Here is a 16847-nt window from a genome sequence, read left to right as displayed (position 1 = left end):
TTTCTTCAGAGAAGGCCAAAAATATGATCTCGGTAATCTCGACACGCCTTAAAAAAAATATAAATTTGCATTATTACCATATTATTATTACCGTGATATGAAGCGTAACAAATTGGCAACAATAGTACGAGTATCATATTACCGATTATTTCTAACCGAGACAGTTCTAAGACCTAATGGACTGTAACGTAATTAAAAAAAAAAATTATGTCGACATTTGTCGAGTCAAAAATTACCATTTCATTTAATTCCTTTTTTCGTCTCAGTCTCAGTATAAGTACAGGGAAGACGAAGGTTGCGGATGTGGTAATCGATCCAAGCATGAGTAGCCAAGGGGAATTTTTTTTTATGGCTTCCTCTTGTGGATTAGACTCTATTTCTTTATGTTATTTCACCCTTTTTTTACGGTGAGATTTTTTAAAAATTCAGTCAGTTGTTTCCTGGTATTAAGTATAGAGGGCAGTTTGCATCAAGAATAAGCAAAATCTCGAGGGTAGTTTGCCCTCAGCCCTCCGTAATGTCAACAGCCGGTACGACAGTTTTCTGAAAAGCCAGTGATCAAAAAATTCCCCTGATTTTCTCTTGATTTTTTTTTTTTTACTTTTTTTTTCTTGACCATTTTTTGCCTAACAGTTGATTTAATAATTTTTTTAAATTTATGTTGCAGGTAATCTATCTATTCCATCAACAAATTTCCACAGACGTAATTAATTAACTGATTAAAAAATATAAATAAAAAGGTAATGAATGAACAGGCCTATAATATTAATGAGAAGCGTCTTAGTCTGGTAGAGAGCACGAACAAAAAATGAATTTGTTATGTAAAAGGCTTCGTTGTAAGCAAAACAGTAGTACGAGTAAGCTAATTAAGCTGATGGATTTTAAATTGAAGGGGTGTGGTAATAAAATAAAGCCTTTTAATTCCATCCACGTCCCTCGTGATATTTATATAAATAATTAAGATTAATAAATAACATAGCGACCGCTACACTCATTTAAATTCCGAGGTCACGGGCTTTAAACTTTCGTGACATGAGGGTAATTTTCGTCTGGAGGTGAAAGGTCGTAAGCCGATTTAATATTTGAAGGCGAAAGTGACTAAAAATCCATCGGATTTTATACATCGCAGTACCTGTTATTATAAATATAAAGGTGTGTTGATTGAGGGGATATTAAAAAGGTATAAGCGTAGGTGTGTTGAATACAAGAAGGCATGAAGGCCTACAGGGTTGGGTTAGATGGCTCTAGAATCGGGTTCCGCGCAGGAGCAGACCCAGGATATTGCTGGCAGTCTGTTGTAAAGGACTAGGGTTGTCAGTTGCTATCAAGCTCTTTTTAGACAGTTAACTAATTCTGTAAGTTGCATGACATTTGCCAAATAACTTTATAGTCACAAGTCATTAGTCAGTAGTCACTAGTAAGTAGTTTTAATAACTTTAAATTTCGGTATTTAATTAAAATTGCACTTAATTCAAAGGTAAAAGTTATTTGTTAAAACTTTGAACTTTGTGCTCGTTAATATTTAATAATATTTGAATTAAGTAGGTTAACGTCCACGTTGATACAGATAACACTTATCGGTATCATCATAATGCACAGTACCTCGCATGTTTATTATTTAGATCGATAAACCGGCATCTTCCTTATTTCATTTTATTTCATTCCTATTGGGAGTTATTTTTCTTATTTATTTATTTATTTATCTATTGTTTACTGGTTTACTTGATAGTCAATTCAATTTATTATTTATTTAATTAAACTATTGGATACCCAAAGCCGTATAAGTGTCCGATAATTTGAGATGTGGCGTGTAAATTGAATTACCTTCGATTTTTACGTCAGACTCAAATAGCTCGGGCTTGACATGATGTTCAGTCAACAAATCGATCTTTACTTTTACACAACTTTTTTATTTTATCGCTTATCAGAGTTCTCGAGTCCTCAATCACCGATTTCGTTTGTTAAAAAAAAAAATAATAATAACGTTTATTATAAATAATATTAAATGAGTGGTTCGAAAAAGTTTAATTACTTTGAAAGTGCGTGTAGATTTGGTACCACGCACGAAATAGCTTCAACTTTTCGTGATAAATCATTTTTTATGATAACTTACAGTATTACAGTAATGGCGTGAATTAGGAGCAAGGTTTGTAACTAATTGGTCTATTGTTTTGATAAATTTTTCGGGTTAAAAATTAAATAATGTTGAGGAACGTGTGCTGATGGATCAATACGGAGACACTGAAAGTCTTGGGCAGGGTTATATTTATGTACATATTTTTTGGTAATAAATATGTTATATAGTCAGTTAATATTTTATAACCGAGTACGGAGTAATGATAAAAACCGGCCTTGGAAACTCTGACACCGTTAAAAATAATTTTTATTGTGGATTGTAGATTGAGAATGAACAGTATCGAGGTAAAATAAAAGATAAGCTGAAACAGAAACAAAAATTGTATTCGTGATCGGAAAGGAATCAATAATGTGATTGCAGTTAAGAAGTAAGGACTCGATTGTGGATAAATCACTCGTCATAGAGAATGAGTTCCTCGGTTGTCTATAGATTGAGAGAATGAATTCAGCAAACACGCGCGATGTTACGTTAACCCCGGGCTAGGTTTGCATAAAACTACAACCCAGTTGCGACAGACACAGACATGTCGTGATTTTAAGAAATTTGTCGAAAATTACATTGTATTTCGAGTATTGTTATTTATAAAGCGTTAAAAATATTGTTGTTGTTTATCAGACATCTCTGTAGTGGTCTAGATGATATATTTACTAGTCCAAGTTAAATTTTTGCTTACATAACTAAATAAATATATTTGAAATCTTCTGCCCTAACGGTCATATGATAAGTCCGGCTTGCCATTGAATGGTCAAGATGGGGGAACCCAGTCTTGGCCCAAGCTCGGGTAATGATTGGGATGGCCAGGACTTAGTACCCAATATTGAGCCAAGCATGGGCCAATATAGGACCCCGTCGTTCAACTCTGGCAGCTCCTGCATGGGTAGGCGCTAAAAGACTGCGATCAACTTTAAATTCAAAATATCTCAATAGCTATAAATTTTTTGAAAAAAGTATAAGACACTTGTTTTAGAGTGAATTTAAAGTGCTACAAATAACTTGATATTTCCAAGAAACCAATCACATTTTTCATTGACTTTTAAATTTTTTATCAAAAATTTTCAACTTTACTAGAATAAATATTTTTTTTTATTGATTCTATGTCAAAGTACATTTATTTCCCAAATACTTGCTCCAAAAAAGTTACTTTTAAATATGTTTCATAATTTTCTACAACCGATCAAGATTCTGCACTGAAAAAAGTTTTTGGTGTGAAAATGGTTTCCGATAACTTTAAACGGCGTCCTCGATGTGAAATGACGGTGTAAAAGTTTTTCGGTGTGAAACATCAAAAGGTGTACTTTTAACACGGTATGAGTTATCTTTTGCACCGTTCGGTGTTATTGGCTTAACACTCATACACTGTCCAATCATATGATCTGGAGTTCAAAATGACCCTTTAACTTTAAAAATAATCAACCAACTTTCTCTAATAATGGTTAAAAAAAATACAATAAATGACTAAATCAATAAATCAATATCATGTCAAGTATTTTCAATTGAAAAAATTACTTTTATTACAAGTAACATTGTATTCATTAGTTAAATGTAAATTAATTACAAACTAACAAGGTATATGGGTCCATGTCAAATCGACCAATAGTTGGAATCGACCCCTTTCAATTTGGACAAATTTTGGTCAGAAGTTTTCTATTACCATAGATCGCAATACTGCCAGAGGAAAAAAATTTTAAATTTTTTTTTCCAGAAGTTATGCAAAATTCAAAATTTCGCGATTTTTTCAGTTTTCCAACTTTATTTTTCAAATATATCGAAAGTTATGATAGTTACAAATATTATCTGAAGCTTATTTTAAAGGGGATAGTTGGGGCTATGAAAAAAAAATATTCCAAAATGAAAAATTTGGAAAATGACAAATTTGTTAAATTTTGAATTCTTAAAAATCGTTAAAAATGACGATCGTCATTAAATTTTTGGCTCAATTTTTTTTTTTGAATAACACCTTGTACTTATTCTAAAAAATTCTGAAATTTTTAGAACTGTGTTTTTTGTTTTTTTTTTTTAAATATGAATTTTTTAATTTTATTAAAAAAATTTTATTTTTTTTAATTTTCCTGCCAAGTAAAGCTAAACAATCACGTAATTTTGTAAATTTCAGCAGAAAAAATTTCACTTACTGACATAATACAGTCCAATCGCGTTATAAGTCCGCCGACTTATATTTCTTGGAAGACATTCCCCTTCTATGACTATGAAAATAATCATGTACACACTCACACGCTTGCAAAGTAGGGAAGTGTGAGTTACGGCATTCAACTGCTGAACAGAAGTGGGAGTACAGGAATTCTTAGAAAGATATTCCCCTGCACCCCTGTAGGCGGACTTATAACGCGATTCGACTGTAATGTGAAGAAAAAGACCATTATTGACAGTTATATTTTTATCTATTTTCAAATTTTTTTCCCCTGACAGAATTGCGTTATATGGTAATAGAAAACTTCTGACCAAAATTCGTCCAAATCGAAAGGAGTCGAATCCAACTATTGGTCGATTTGACATGAAATGACCCATATCTATATATATGGGTGATCCAAAAAATAACAATTTTTTTTTTCTATCGGAAACAGATTCAAAAGTTTCATTTAGATAAAAAAAGACGCCTGTGAAAATTAGAGCTCTTAATATTAATATTAAGAGGTTCTTCATCGCACTTTTCTATTTTCCAAGCTCTTAAAATCGATCAGAAGACTATTTTTTTTATGAGCATGACATTAAAATAAAAATAACTATAGTTTCTATATTTCTATATTTCTATAGAAAACAATGCGGAATTCGAAAAAACTTTATTAGAAATAACTTCTAGGGAATAAAATTGTCTACAAAAAAGGTCCAATGATATTTTGTAATAGGTCTGATAGTTCCGCCGGAAAAGTAAGAAAATCTCAAAATTTAATATGAATTCGACTTCAACCTCAAATAATTTTTGAACAAATAGATTCCTTTAAAAATGATAAGAATCTTTCTTTGTAGAGCATTCGAATCCCTACAAAACATGCGTGCCAATTATTCCTATGACACATCGTTAGCTACTTATAAAAATCAGAAGACGTAAAAAAAATATTTTCCATGTTATTCTTATGGAAAATAGAAAAGTGCGATGAGGAAGCTCTTAATGTTAATATTAAGAGCTCTTATTTTCACAGGCGTCTTTTTTTATCTAAATGAAACTTTTGAACCTGTTTCCGAGGAAAAAAAAATTTGTTATTTTTTGGATCACCCTAATATATATATAAATCATTATTAAAGAAAGTTGGTTGATAATTTTCAACGTTAAAGTTTAATTAATTAGCTTTAATATTAAGAACAGTTGTTAGATCATTTTGAACTCCACATCATATGATCGGACAGTGTACGAGTGTTAAGCTAATTACACCGAACGCCGTAAAAGATAACTCATACCATGTTAAATGTACACCGCTTGATGTTCCGCACCGAAACAATTTCACTGTCAACTTCGTAAGGTATTTTAAAGTTTGAAGTTGATAAATTAAAAATTCTGAGAATTTGTTTTTATTAATTTATTTTTCATTTTATGTCTATCAAAGTAAAATTTGCACCGTTGACGGTGTGATCGTTCTAATTTACTACAAATTTACCACCGTGCGTTTTGTAACTGTCACACACGCAGTGTTGAAAATTTTCACAACACACCGTGGACTCAGAATTTTTACATTGTGAGGGCTCATGGATCTCTTGTGACTGTTATTATTCGTGCTGAAAAAAAACTATATATCCTAGACCTTTAGCTTGTATGACGAACTATCCCCCAAGAAACAAAGGTTCAACAAAGCTAAAATATATCGATACTGGCTAGTGATAAATAAAGATATTTATTTATACCAAACACGAAATTAGAAATCGACGTATCAAGTCAAGGCTAATTTTCCTTCACTTAGTTTGTTACAAGTAAATCATCCTGAAAGCTCATAGTCATAGTCATAGTCATAGCCTATGTACTATGCATTATGTACTATGTACATTAAAACTCCATACGGATAAAATAAGTTAGCTCGTATCGCGTGTCTCCGGCAGTTTACATACGTGCCTTTACAGTCACCACCACCCTCCCCATCGTTTTCATTTCTCCCTAGCCGATTTAAAGCCGTCTAACCCAGACCGATTCCAACTCAGCCAACACGAACAGCTTGTATATTCGTGACTATGCCGATTCGTTTGTTTTTATCGGTACAATAAAAATCGAGACCCAATAATCATTCAGGTCAAATTTAACTTGTTTTTTTTTTCTATTCCATTCAACTGTACCCAATTCCTATTTAGTATTATTTTTATTTCAGCTGGTTCTCACAAGCAATAAATTTAATTATTCATAAAACATTAGTGTAGAGGGTAATCACGGCAGTAAACTAAATGTATGAGTGGCACTATCTACACATATGACGAAGGTGCCCTGCGTGCATTCCGTGATTAGTTTTCCCATCACACGTCGTCCTGAGCAACCATCTTGTTTACAATATTTTTATATATAGCAGAGCTTTAATTAGTTTCATCAATAATTAAAGTTGGAGTAATGAGTAAAAATAATCACGCACACTCGAATCGACACCTTTATTTATATATTATGATTACGAGATAACATATACATATATATGTAATTTTCGGAGCTAATAGTTTGGTATACAACAGGTAAATGCCGACCAGGTGAAATCAGAGGTCAAGAAAATATTTTTGTTCGATATTAGGCGATTGTTGAGTGAGTGAGTAATTATGGAGCCGAGGCCTGATGACCAAGCAGGCAGAGGTGTATCGGTAAGATTTTAATTGTTTTAATACCAAAAGGCGGTTTAAGGGATCAGGATGTTAAGAGGAATTTATTATAAATGGAATCGTGTCAGGCACCGCTTTCACGATAACCAATCGATGCTTACTATGTCTTTTATACTCGAGTGGTTCTGTGTAAATCATTTTAATTTCAATAATAATTGTTTGGGAAAGCTCAGTGGGTTTAGGAATCGGTGGTAATATTTCAATAGCTCGATTATTTAATTTAAATCACTATAACTTTGGTTTAAATTGACGTATAAGCTGTAAAAAATTTGCAGAGTGGATGACTGTTTATTTATTTGATTCCCTCGCAGTCAATGCGGATTTAAATAAAATCCAAATCACTCCAAAATCACTCCGCTGGACGACAAACTCCCTACTTACTCCGTATGCGGAGTGATTTGTTTAAAAAAACTCCAAAACTTCGAGCGATGGAGTGAATTCGGATTTAAATAAAATCCGTGATCACTCCGAATTCACTCCGGGTTTTTGTAGAAATTTGAAAAATGTCCAATTTACGCTTGAAGATTATAGATTCAGCTGACTAAATTTTAGATCGACAAAATTATTTGAATGACTTGTGGGGCAAAAAGAACTTGGAAAAAAAATTTGGATATGAATTTTGAGCCGGGAGTTTCTAGAGAAAATTTTGAGTCATTTTGGCTGATGACAATGCAAAGATCAGGGAATTTGCTCTCAAGGCCCAGTTCCTATGATTTTTTGTTAACGAGTTGCAATAATTTGAAGTATGAGCCAGCATCTTAACTTTGACATTGAATGTCAAAATTCTATAACAAGTTAAGGGGGATCACTAGTGTGAAATTTCGAAAAATCAATTTATTTCTTTTATTTTTTTGCATATTTCGATAGACTGTACCTTGCAAAATAATATACTACAATTTCTAGTGCATGTCTCGAATAGTTTTTTTGAGTTACAGTCATCTGAAGAGCAGCCGCTTATCGGTTCTCGAAAATACATTTTTAAAAATTGCTGCATCTATAACTCGAAGAAATCATCCGATCGATTTGATTTGAATTTCAGTTTCTTTTATATATGTTTCTACGTACCATGAACCTTCAGTTTTTCGATCGAATCAAAAAAGTAATTTTGGCAGGCCAAAAATCATCAAACTTTCGCGCGAAATTTGAAATTTTTTGTAAAAACTCTGCCATTTTGTTAAATTTTAATTTTTTTCTTGGCCCAAGGGTCATGGTACGGGAAATACCTTCTAGTTTATTAAACTTTTTGGTTTTTTTTTATTTCATGCACTGTGAAGGTCGCTATCACTGCAGCAGTGGAAGAACTTTTTTTTAACGTTGGGAGATTGTGAATAACTCAGTGAATTTTGAATTTTTTTGTTCAAAAATTTGATCTTGTATTCATTATATAGCCACAAATATATCCTTAAAACATTAAAATATTCCATACAGCAGTTTTCTTTAATAAAATTCCCAAAAATCATCGTTTTTTCAGGCGGTCACACTAGTGGTTCCCCTTAACTAATTGAGATAAAAATAAAAAAAAAATTGTAAATTAATGTTGCAAGAATCAGATTCAGGATAAACTTATCAAAATTCATCTAAAAATTTTTTTGTGATAAATATAGAGCATTAAAGATAGTTTTAATTTATGGAAATAACTTTTTTTTAGTTCATTTTTTGAAAGTGAGTTTCAAAAAAATTTGTTTGGGTTACAAACTAATGCGATGATGAAAAGTAGACATTTCGAGCTTCAAAATGACATTATTCAAATTTCTTCGCGTTAGAATTATAAATAACAAAAATATAAAAAAAAAATAATTTTCTAGCAGCAACTTAACCAAAATCAACAGAGACCAGCTCCACTATCGCCAAGGTACCCAATAAACGAAACTGGTCGTTTAAGCGGGCAACCTCCGCCAAATCTTCACAGACTCGACAGTCGTACTTCCCTATCACCAAGCGGTTCTCCACAGTTTCCACCACCGCGTCCACAATTTCCTCAGCGGCTTCAAAGCCCAGGAACTCCTCCCGGTAACTTTCCACGTCCTCCACAAGGTCTTCAAAGTCCAGGACGATTTCCTCATCCGGGATCTCCAGGAATCCGTTCTCCATTTCCAAATCAACGATTGCCTTTCAATCCTCAGAATCAAATAAGACCTAGGCCTCCTCTGGAAGCCACCAACTCACAATTACGTTTTCCTCCACGAATAGTTACCAACAATGAAAGCTTAAGGACACCGCGAGATCTACGACTAGACAAAATGGAAGATGATAAAAATAAGAGACCAGTTTCACGTGACGGGGACGAAGAAGATGATGACGATGATGTTGTCATGGATGAAAAAGAAGTGATAAGTTCTACAACGAACAATGAACCTGAACAGATTCAAATGTCTTCAAAGGCTGAAAGTCTTAGTCCTAGTCCAAAACCAATGACTCCCGTACCAACTCCAAGTCCAAAAGCTGCTACTCCATCACCAATCCCTAGTCCAAAAGTTGCAACACCAGTACCAAGTCCTAGTCCAAAAGCTATAACACCAGAACCATCTTTCAGTCTAAAAGCTGAAACACCAGTACCAATTCCTAGTCCAAAAGTTGCAACACCAGTACCAAGTCCTAGTCCAAAAGCTGCAACACCAGAACCATCTTTCAGTCCAAAAGCTGAGACACCAGTACCAATTCCTAGTCCAAAAGTTGCAACACCAGTACCAAGTCCTAGTCCAAAAGTTGCAACACCAATGCAGAGTCCTAGTCCGAAAGTTGCAACACCAGTACCAAGTCCTAGTCCAAAAGCTGTAACACCAGAACCAGTCCTCAGTTCAAAAGCAGCTACACCGGTACCAACTCCTAGTCCAAAAGCAGTTACACCGGTACCAACTAGTCCAAAAGCAGCTACACCGATACCAAGTCCTAGTCCAAAAGTGGCTACACCGGTACCAAGTCCTAGTCCAAAGACTGCTGCTTCAATAGAAGATTTAAAAAATGATCAAGAAGATCAATCAAGATCATCAAGTTCTAGATCAGTTAAATCTCCTACCAAATCAGTAAATTTACTAGAACCGGGATCTAGATCAATGACGCCTAGTCCTGACATCAAGGGATTCGATAACGGGAAACCTAGATCACTGACTCCCAAATCACCATCTCCGACCCCAGCTCCTGAATCTCCATCACCAAAAGCGATATCTCCATTGCCTAAAACTTCACCTCTTCCATCACCAACTCTAGCTCCCCCTTCCAAGTCTGGGTCTCCAGCGCCAGTGACTCCTGTTCCCTCATCTCCAATCGCAACACCTTCAATCCCAGCAACTCCAGGGACTGCATCCCCTAAGCCTCCAATTTCACCCAAAACTCCCGGGACTCCCAAAGAGGACAAAAAGAAAACTACTTTCGCTGATGACACAATCCAGGAGTCTGCAAGTGACCAAGTAAAATTTACGAGAATTGGGACTCCTGCGGTAATTGATAAGCCCGAACCGCCGCAGTGTCCACTTGACACCCCCAAATCTATGAAACGGTCAACTTCTGGGCGATCTATTAAATCAGGTTCAACTTAGAAAATTATTTTGTTTTTGTTTTAGTTGGCTCGTAAAATTATTTATTGTTCAATGTCTGTGGAAATGCTTTTCGTTATTTCAAATCCTGTTTTTACGATAATTTATTCTAATAATTGTTTATTCATTTTTTTTAGAAGCCAATGAAAATGGAACAAGTAAAGCTACAGGAAATGAAGTAAGAGCTTCAGAGTAAACTGTATGATTTATTTAATTATTTATTACAAATTGTCTTTTTCTTGTAGCAGCCAACGACAAACGGCGTAGCTGTTTCGCCAACAAAAAAACCGTCAAAACCTAAAACAGTCGGATCACCCATCAAATCTCCAAGCAAATCTATTAAATCATTACCAAGAACTCCAGAGGCTGGTCCTCCGTCAACTGATAAAAAAAGTATTTAATATTTTACTCTAAACTTTTGGTATCAAAACTATAAATCACCTCAGGTATTGGTATTCTTCTTTAAACAGAATTGCCGATGAACAAAGTTCAAGTAGGCGCAGCCCCGTCACCAAATCTTAAAACAGTTCGTTCAAAAATAGGATCCCTGGAGAACGCGAGTTACAAACCAGGAGGTGGTAAAATAAAAATTGAAAACAGAAAACTTGATTTTAGTAACGCCCAACCAAAAATCGCTGCTAAAAACGACAAATACACACCCAGTGGCGGCGACAAAAAGGTATTTTGCGACAATTCATTTCCATCGGAATGAATTTATATTTTATTGGTATAAATATTATCGTTTTTTTGTTCTATAAAAATAATTATGTTACCGCTAAGTGTATTACCGTTGATAAGATTATTCTATATATATTTTTTTAACTTTATTACAGATAACTCAAGTAAAACTACAATGGAATGCTAAACCCAAAGTCGGATCTCTTGATAACGCGACTTACAAACCCGGCGGCGGTGATAAAAAAATAGAAACTATTAAACTCGATTTTAAAGACAAGGCTAAACCTAAAGTTGGATCTAAAGATAATGCTAAGCACACACCCGGCGGAGGAACTGTAAAGGTATAAAATTACATTTAAAAAAAAAAAAAAAATTGTCATGTTTTTAATTTTTTTGTACAAAATTAAATTTTTTCGTCGTCATTAGAATGGCATGACTTTTTTGTATCAAGAAACCGCTGATTTTTTTCATAATTAATTATTTGAGTATGAGAAATTATCGAATTGTCTGAAAATTTACATTGACAGCAAAATAGCGGAAATTACGCAGTATTAACTTTGTAACCGCGAAAAAAAAATATTAAAAATTAAATTAAGGGAGCGTGGGATCGCCTCGATCACCTAAGAAATAAACCTTCAAAATTTTTCGAATTGTCCTTATTAGATCATAAAACGGACGTTATCTTATTCTATGAAATCTAGAGGAACCAAAGACTCATACTTAAAAATGAAAGTATAAAAGTAAATAGAAATATTTGATAAACTAAAAAAAAAAAGCAAGTTTTACTGGGGTGACCCAACGTGTCGGGACACCTCGGTCATTCGGAGGGTCATACCAGTCACTATTAATTTTAAATTAAAACTGAAGAATCCAAAGTCGTATTGCTACAATTTCATGAAATTAAAATTTTATTTTGTCAACTGATACTTAAGAAGTAAGAAAAAAAATGTAAAATTAATAATTAACGACATTTAACTAGGCATCTATAATTTAGTTATTTGTTCATTAATATTGTAACCAAAATGTTACGATGTTATAGAAGAAAATCCCCATGATTAATAAAAAAATTTTTAGCTTGAATTTTAAAAAAGCTTAACTTAATTAATTAATTACTTATTAAATAAGATATTGGTTAATGTTTGTATTAAACAAACACACGAATTGTTCGCAAAAAAATAAGTGAATGAATTGACCGTTGTGACCCCATAACTTTGACCGGTACGACCCCAACTAATTTTTGAGAAAATTAACTGAATTTAAAAAAAAAGGATTGATAATTATATTTTCATATTAATTAAAATGGATTAAAAAATGTCTGTAGATTATATTCATATCAATGATAAACTCTTTTCTACTTGTAAAATATATAAAAAACCTTATGATAATGTCTTTGATTTTAAGATCAAATATAGATCAATTTTTCATTTATTAATTATTTTAAATAAATAATTTATTTTTAACGCTAAGGCTGATTAATTACTTCTAATTGAAGGAAAGTATAAAATTAAATTAAATTCAAAATCTATTATGTGATAAACTTTTCCAAATTTGGGTAACCGGGGCGATCTCATGCTCCCCCATATAAATAATTTTTCTACAGCATAAATTATGAAAAAAAAAGTATTCGAAAATAAATGAAGCGGTTTTCTTGAACTATAAATTCCGAGTGGTCGATAAATAATTTTTTATGGCAAAAAATAATTGCGTGACTTGAAGTATTGAGAGAAAATCGACCGCTCTAGTACTTATTTTTTGTGACGCAGCGTTAACAAGGTCTCTCTATCTCGCTCTCTCCTAATTAGTGTCATTACATGTATTGAGTGTTTGGAAATAGACGCGTAGGAGAGCAAAACTCTGCATGTGGAATGACATTTTCGCGCCCTAGTAAATTTATTTTTGTTGTCGATACTAAAAAAAAAAAAAAAAAAATAATAGATAACAAGAGAGCGATAATTTTTATTTGTTACTTAAAATTTTAATATTGTAGATAGAAATTTGAAATGAGTTTAAGTTTCAGTAAATTAATAAGCATGTTAATTAAACATTGTCATGATCATTATTTATTTTTTATCACACTCAGTCGGGTGCAACAACGCCCAAGACTCCCCAGGAAATGTCGGACAACGTAAGTCGGATGCTACTATAATTAGGCATCACCGTCTCTATTTAAATTATAAAAATGCACGTGACCTTCTTGATTTAGTGCTTGCTTTCACTTTTTGCATGAGTTACTTTTTTTACCGACTAGCCAATTTATCTATTCATTAATAACTTTATCTTTATCACTATAAATTTTTTACTTACTACTGATGGGGATGATATTTAAATAGAAAATGTTGATAATTAAATGATAGATCGAGACGCAGAAGATTGATATCAAAGCTGAGAGCAAAGTTGGCTCGAAGGATAATATGAAACACAAACCAGGAGGTGGTGATAAGAAAATCTTCGATGACAAAGATTATTTACGACAAATGGGGGGTTCTTCAAATGCACAAAGTGTCAACGGTAGTGGTACTCAGGTAAAAAAAACACCTGAACCTTAAAAAAAACAAATTTTGAATTAGAGTATTTTAAAAAAATACCTCTTGCCCACTCCCCCACTCTATTTGAAATATTGAACGATCTTGAACTGTCATAATCGTATTGAACTCAAGCGGGGAAGGAGTCTGAGACAAAATAAAGAGCATATTTTTTTCAGAGTACCTTCTTTACTAAAATTCTCAAAATTTCTGACATTATTAAGCATCATTCTAAGAATATTCTGCTAAATTTTCATAAAAAAATATTGAAAGATAAACCAGAAAGATAAAACCAGTGGCAGTGGGGAGAGCCGAGTCACCTCAAAAAAAAAGTCTCCATGCGGTAGGCAGGATAACTCATGACTGCTTCATATGAAATAAAAAAACCGAAAGATTTCTTTAGTACATAAGTTTATCTTGGATTTGAACGAAGGAATAAATCAAATATTCATTTTTGAATTTTTGGTAAAGGTGCAATCAAAAAACTCTGATTTGTGCCAAAAATTCTTCCTTTTGTTTAATTAAAAAATAATTAGTTATCGAAAAAAAAAACATTCGTTCAAATATAAAATAAACTTATGCACTAAAGAAATCTTTTTTACTATTGGACTTCAGATGAAGGAGTCATGAGTTATCCTGCCTCCGGCATGGTGAATTTTTTTTTGAGGTGACTCGGCTCTCCCCACTACCACTGGCTTATTTTTTAATATGAATGAATAATTGTTCCAGTGTATAGCCGCATGTACGACCTTTTACACTTTTTGCCTTTACATCGCAACTGCTTCCTTTCTTTATCTGCTTTTCATTGTGCGGCTGTGGCCCGACTTGTGCTTATACTGTACTGTACCATTACGGTGATACCCTATCCTCCACCTTGGCTGTGGGGGTATAGGGGCAAGGAAAACCACAGAGAAAACCATTGCCAGTACAGTTCGGTTTGGGTGAAGCTCCAGTGGTCGATAAAATTCCCATTTTACCGATCACTGGATCTTCATCCCGCGCCTAACGGATAGAGACCTTCGTTCGAACCCAACGCGTGGCTAAACGGTCACCCAGCCAAGTAGTGGCCATGCTCAATGCTACTTAACTTCGGTGATCGCCCGAGCCACGCGTGTGCCGAACGGCTGCCTCAGCCGCTGGCTTATTTTTTAATATTTTTTCATGAAAATTTAGCAGAATACTCTTGAAACGATGCTCAATAATGTCACAAATTTTAAGAATTTTAACAACGAAGGTACTCTGAAAAAAAAAATCACAAAAATATTCTCTTTTTTTGTATCTCAGACCTCTTTCCCTCTTTAATAAATACAATTTAATTACGGTGATAAGAGTTCAAGATCATCAGATTTAATTTAAAAAGTGGGGGAGAGGGAGGGTCTGTTTAAAAATGTTTATAAAATTTAAATCATCCCATCAACAAAAGTTTTAATTTTTCTATCACAAAAAAAACTATTTCTATTTAACATTTAAATTTTAAAAAATCTGCTCACATTGCACGCTAATTACACTCTATTGGCTGGCGAGAAGGTCTAGAAAAAAAAAAAAAAAAAGAAAAAAAAACAATTGTGTTGTATGTCACAGAGTCCCGTGCCATCAATCAGCGATGGGAAAAATGGGCTACCCACCTCGGACGAGAATCTCAACCAGGAATACTAGAGCTTTTATTTAGACCACTTGCGACACTTTTCATTCACGCATTAATAATTTACTTAATTACATAAATATATAAACTCATCATCAAATCAAAACAAGACGTTAAGCGACTAAATTTATACAAAAAAAATAAATAAACAAATTAAAAATAATTAACATCATTCAGACGAACCTGCCGCGCTATTACGCGCTTATTTTACAAAATCATTGCCATCAAGTCATCTAACGCACTAATTGCCGAGGAAAATATTTCGATATAATAATAATTATTGCTTGTTAATTTTTTTTAGATAAAAAAAAATCAATTAAAAAAATATATATATAAATAAATATACTGTTATAAAAATATTTGAATGAAATTTTTGTCATGTATATAGGAATTTATAATTTGTCGTCACATCTAAACACTATGTAATAATTGTAATAAATATATACACAGTTAGATATCACTTGTATCGCTTGATAATAAAATAATAATGATAATTTTAATAATAATAATAATAATAATGAATAAAAGTATACATTTTTAATTGTAATTGTAATTTTAAAAAATCGTTGCTGCGATTAATAAAGACTAATAATTATTGATTATTATAAATTATAATTATCATATATTATATATTAAATATAATTATAATTAATAATATAAATATTACGACTGTATGCTATTTGAAAATTTTAAATATTTGAATTTAATTAAAAGAGATTTATTGTATCTTGAGAAGATAAAGAAAAAAAATACGTAGAAATAATATTTTTGTTTTTAAATTGTACTCGCACTTTATTTAGTTGCACCTATCCTTGCTCCTTGATATATTTTTTTAAGCTATTTTTGAGTAAGCTTTAGATGGGCGCACGGTTTTTATCACTCCCACGGATAAAGAAGCTTCAAATATATATATATTTTTTTTCAGTTTGAAGATATATAAAATTTGAAAAAACGACTGAATACTTACCGAGTTCAAAATAAAATATTTACTTTCCTGATTAATTTTTTTTCATGAAAATTCTAAATACTACTTGTCGATTGATGAATACATAAATAAATATTTCTCCAAGGAAAAAGATCCAAATCCACCGCCATCAACACCAACGCGACTCAGACCATCAATATCCCCAGTGACACCACAAGCTTTAAGAACGAGTCTGACAGCTAAGTCACCAGAAACACCAAAGACACAGCCATCGACACCCACCGAGGCTTCGAGTCCCAGCATCCGGGCCCTGACAGCCACCCTATCGAAACCAACAAGTCAAAATACTCCATCGCCGCGTAAGATAACCAAGTCGCCGAAGCCACGGCCACCAAGCCTCCATTTATCCACCGAGTCTTACACTTCACGGAAGTCGTCTCCAACTTTCCATTTGCCTTCACTAGCTCACACTTTACCAGATGTTCTTCCTGGGCATCGAGAATCGATCAAACTACCCAGATTGGAACCTCAAACTCTTTCTAATCGCCCTCAACTTACTTAAATTATTATTATTTGACACTTAATATTAGGTATATTAGATAAATAATGA

The 16847-nt window shown here is 33.1% G+C and overlaps 1 protein-coding gene across 7 annotated transcripts; it reads left to right on the top strand.

The window, feature by feature from the left end:
• The first annotated feature begins 5960 nt into the window (after nt 1–5960).
• LOC130671947 (nascent polypeptide-associated complex subunit alpha, muscle-specific form) lies at nt 5961–16844 on the top strand. Of its 7 annotated transcripts, XM_057476120.1 has the most exons (9): nt 6469–6919; nt 8743–10462; nt 10608–10648; nt 10716–10863; nt 10941–11149; nt 11304–11489; nt 13229–13273; nt 13503–13670; nt 15252–15824. In XM_057476120.1, exons 1-9 carry the CDS (start codon nt 6878–6880, stop codon nt 15324–15326), a joined length of 2634 nt encoding a protein of 877 aa, XP_057332103.1. In that variant the 5' UTR covers nt 6469–6877; the 3' UTR covers nt 15327–15824. The 7 variants fall into 7 exon arrangements, with proteins under 7 accessions (XP_057332095.1, XP_057332088.1, XP_057332081.1 ...); XM_057476112.1 differs by lacking the exons at nt 13503–13670; nt 15252–15824 and adding an exon at nt 16383–16844 and having other exon boundaries at nt 5961–6919; nt 10719–10863; XM_057476105.1 differs by lacking the exons at nt 13503–13670; nt 15252–15824 and adding an exon at nt 16383–16844 and having other exon boundaries at nt 5970–6919; nt 8746–10462.
• Nucleotides 16845–16847: the final 3 nt, after the last annotated feature.

Source organism: Microplitis mediator, chromosome 1, assembly GCF_029852145.1.
Source record: "Microplitis mediator isolate UGA2020A chromosome 1, iyMicMedi2.1, whole genome shotgun sequence".
Taxonomy (NCBI): Eukaryota; Metazoa; Arthropoda; class Insecta; order Hymenoptera; family Braconidae; genus Microplitis; species Microplitis mediator.
This window is presented reverse-complemented; position numbering and strand designations above follow the sequence as displayed.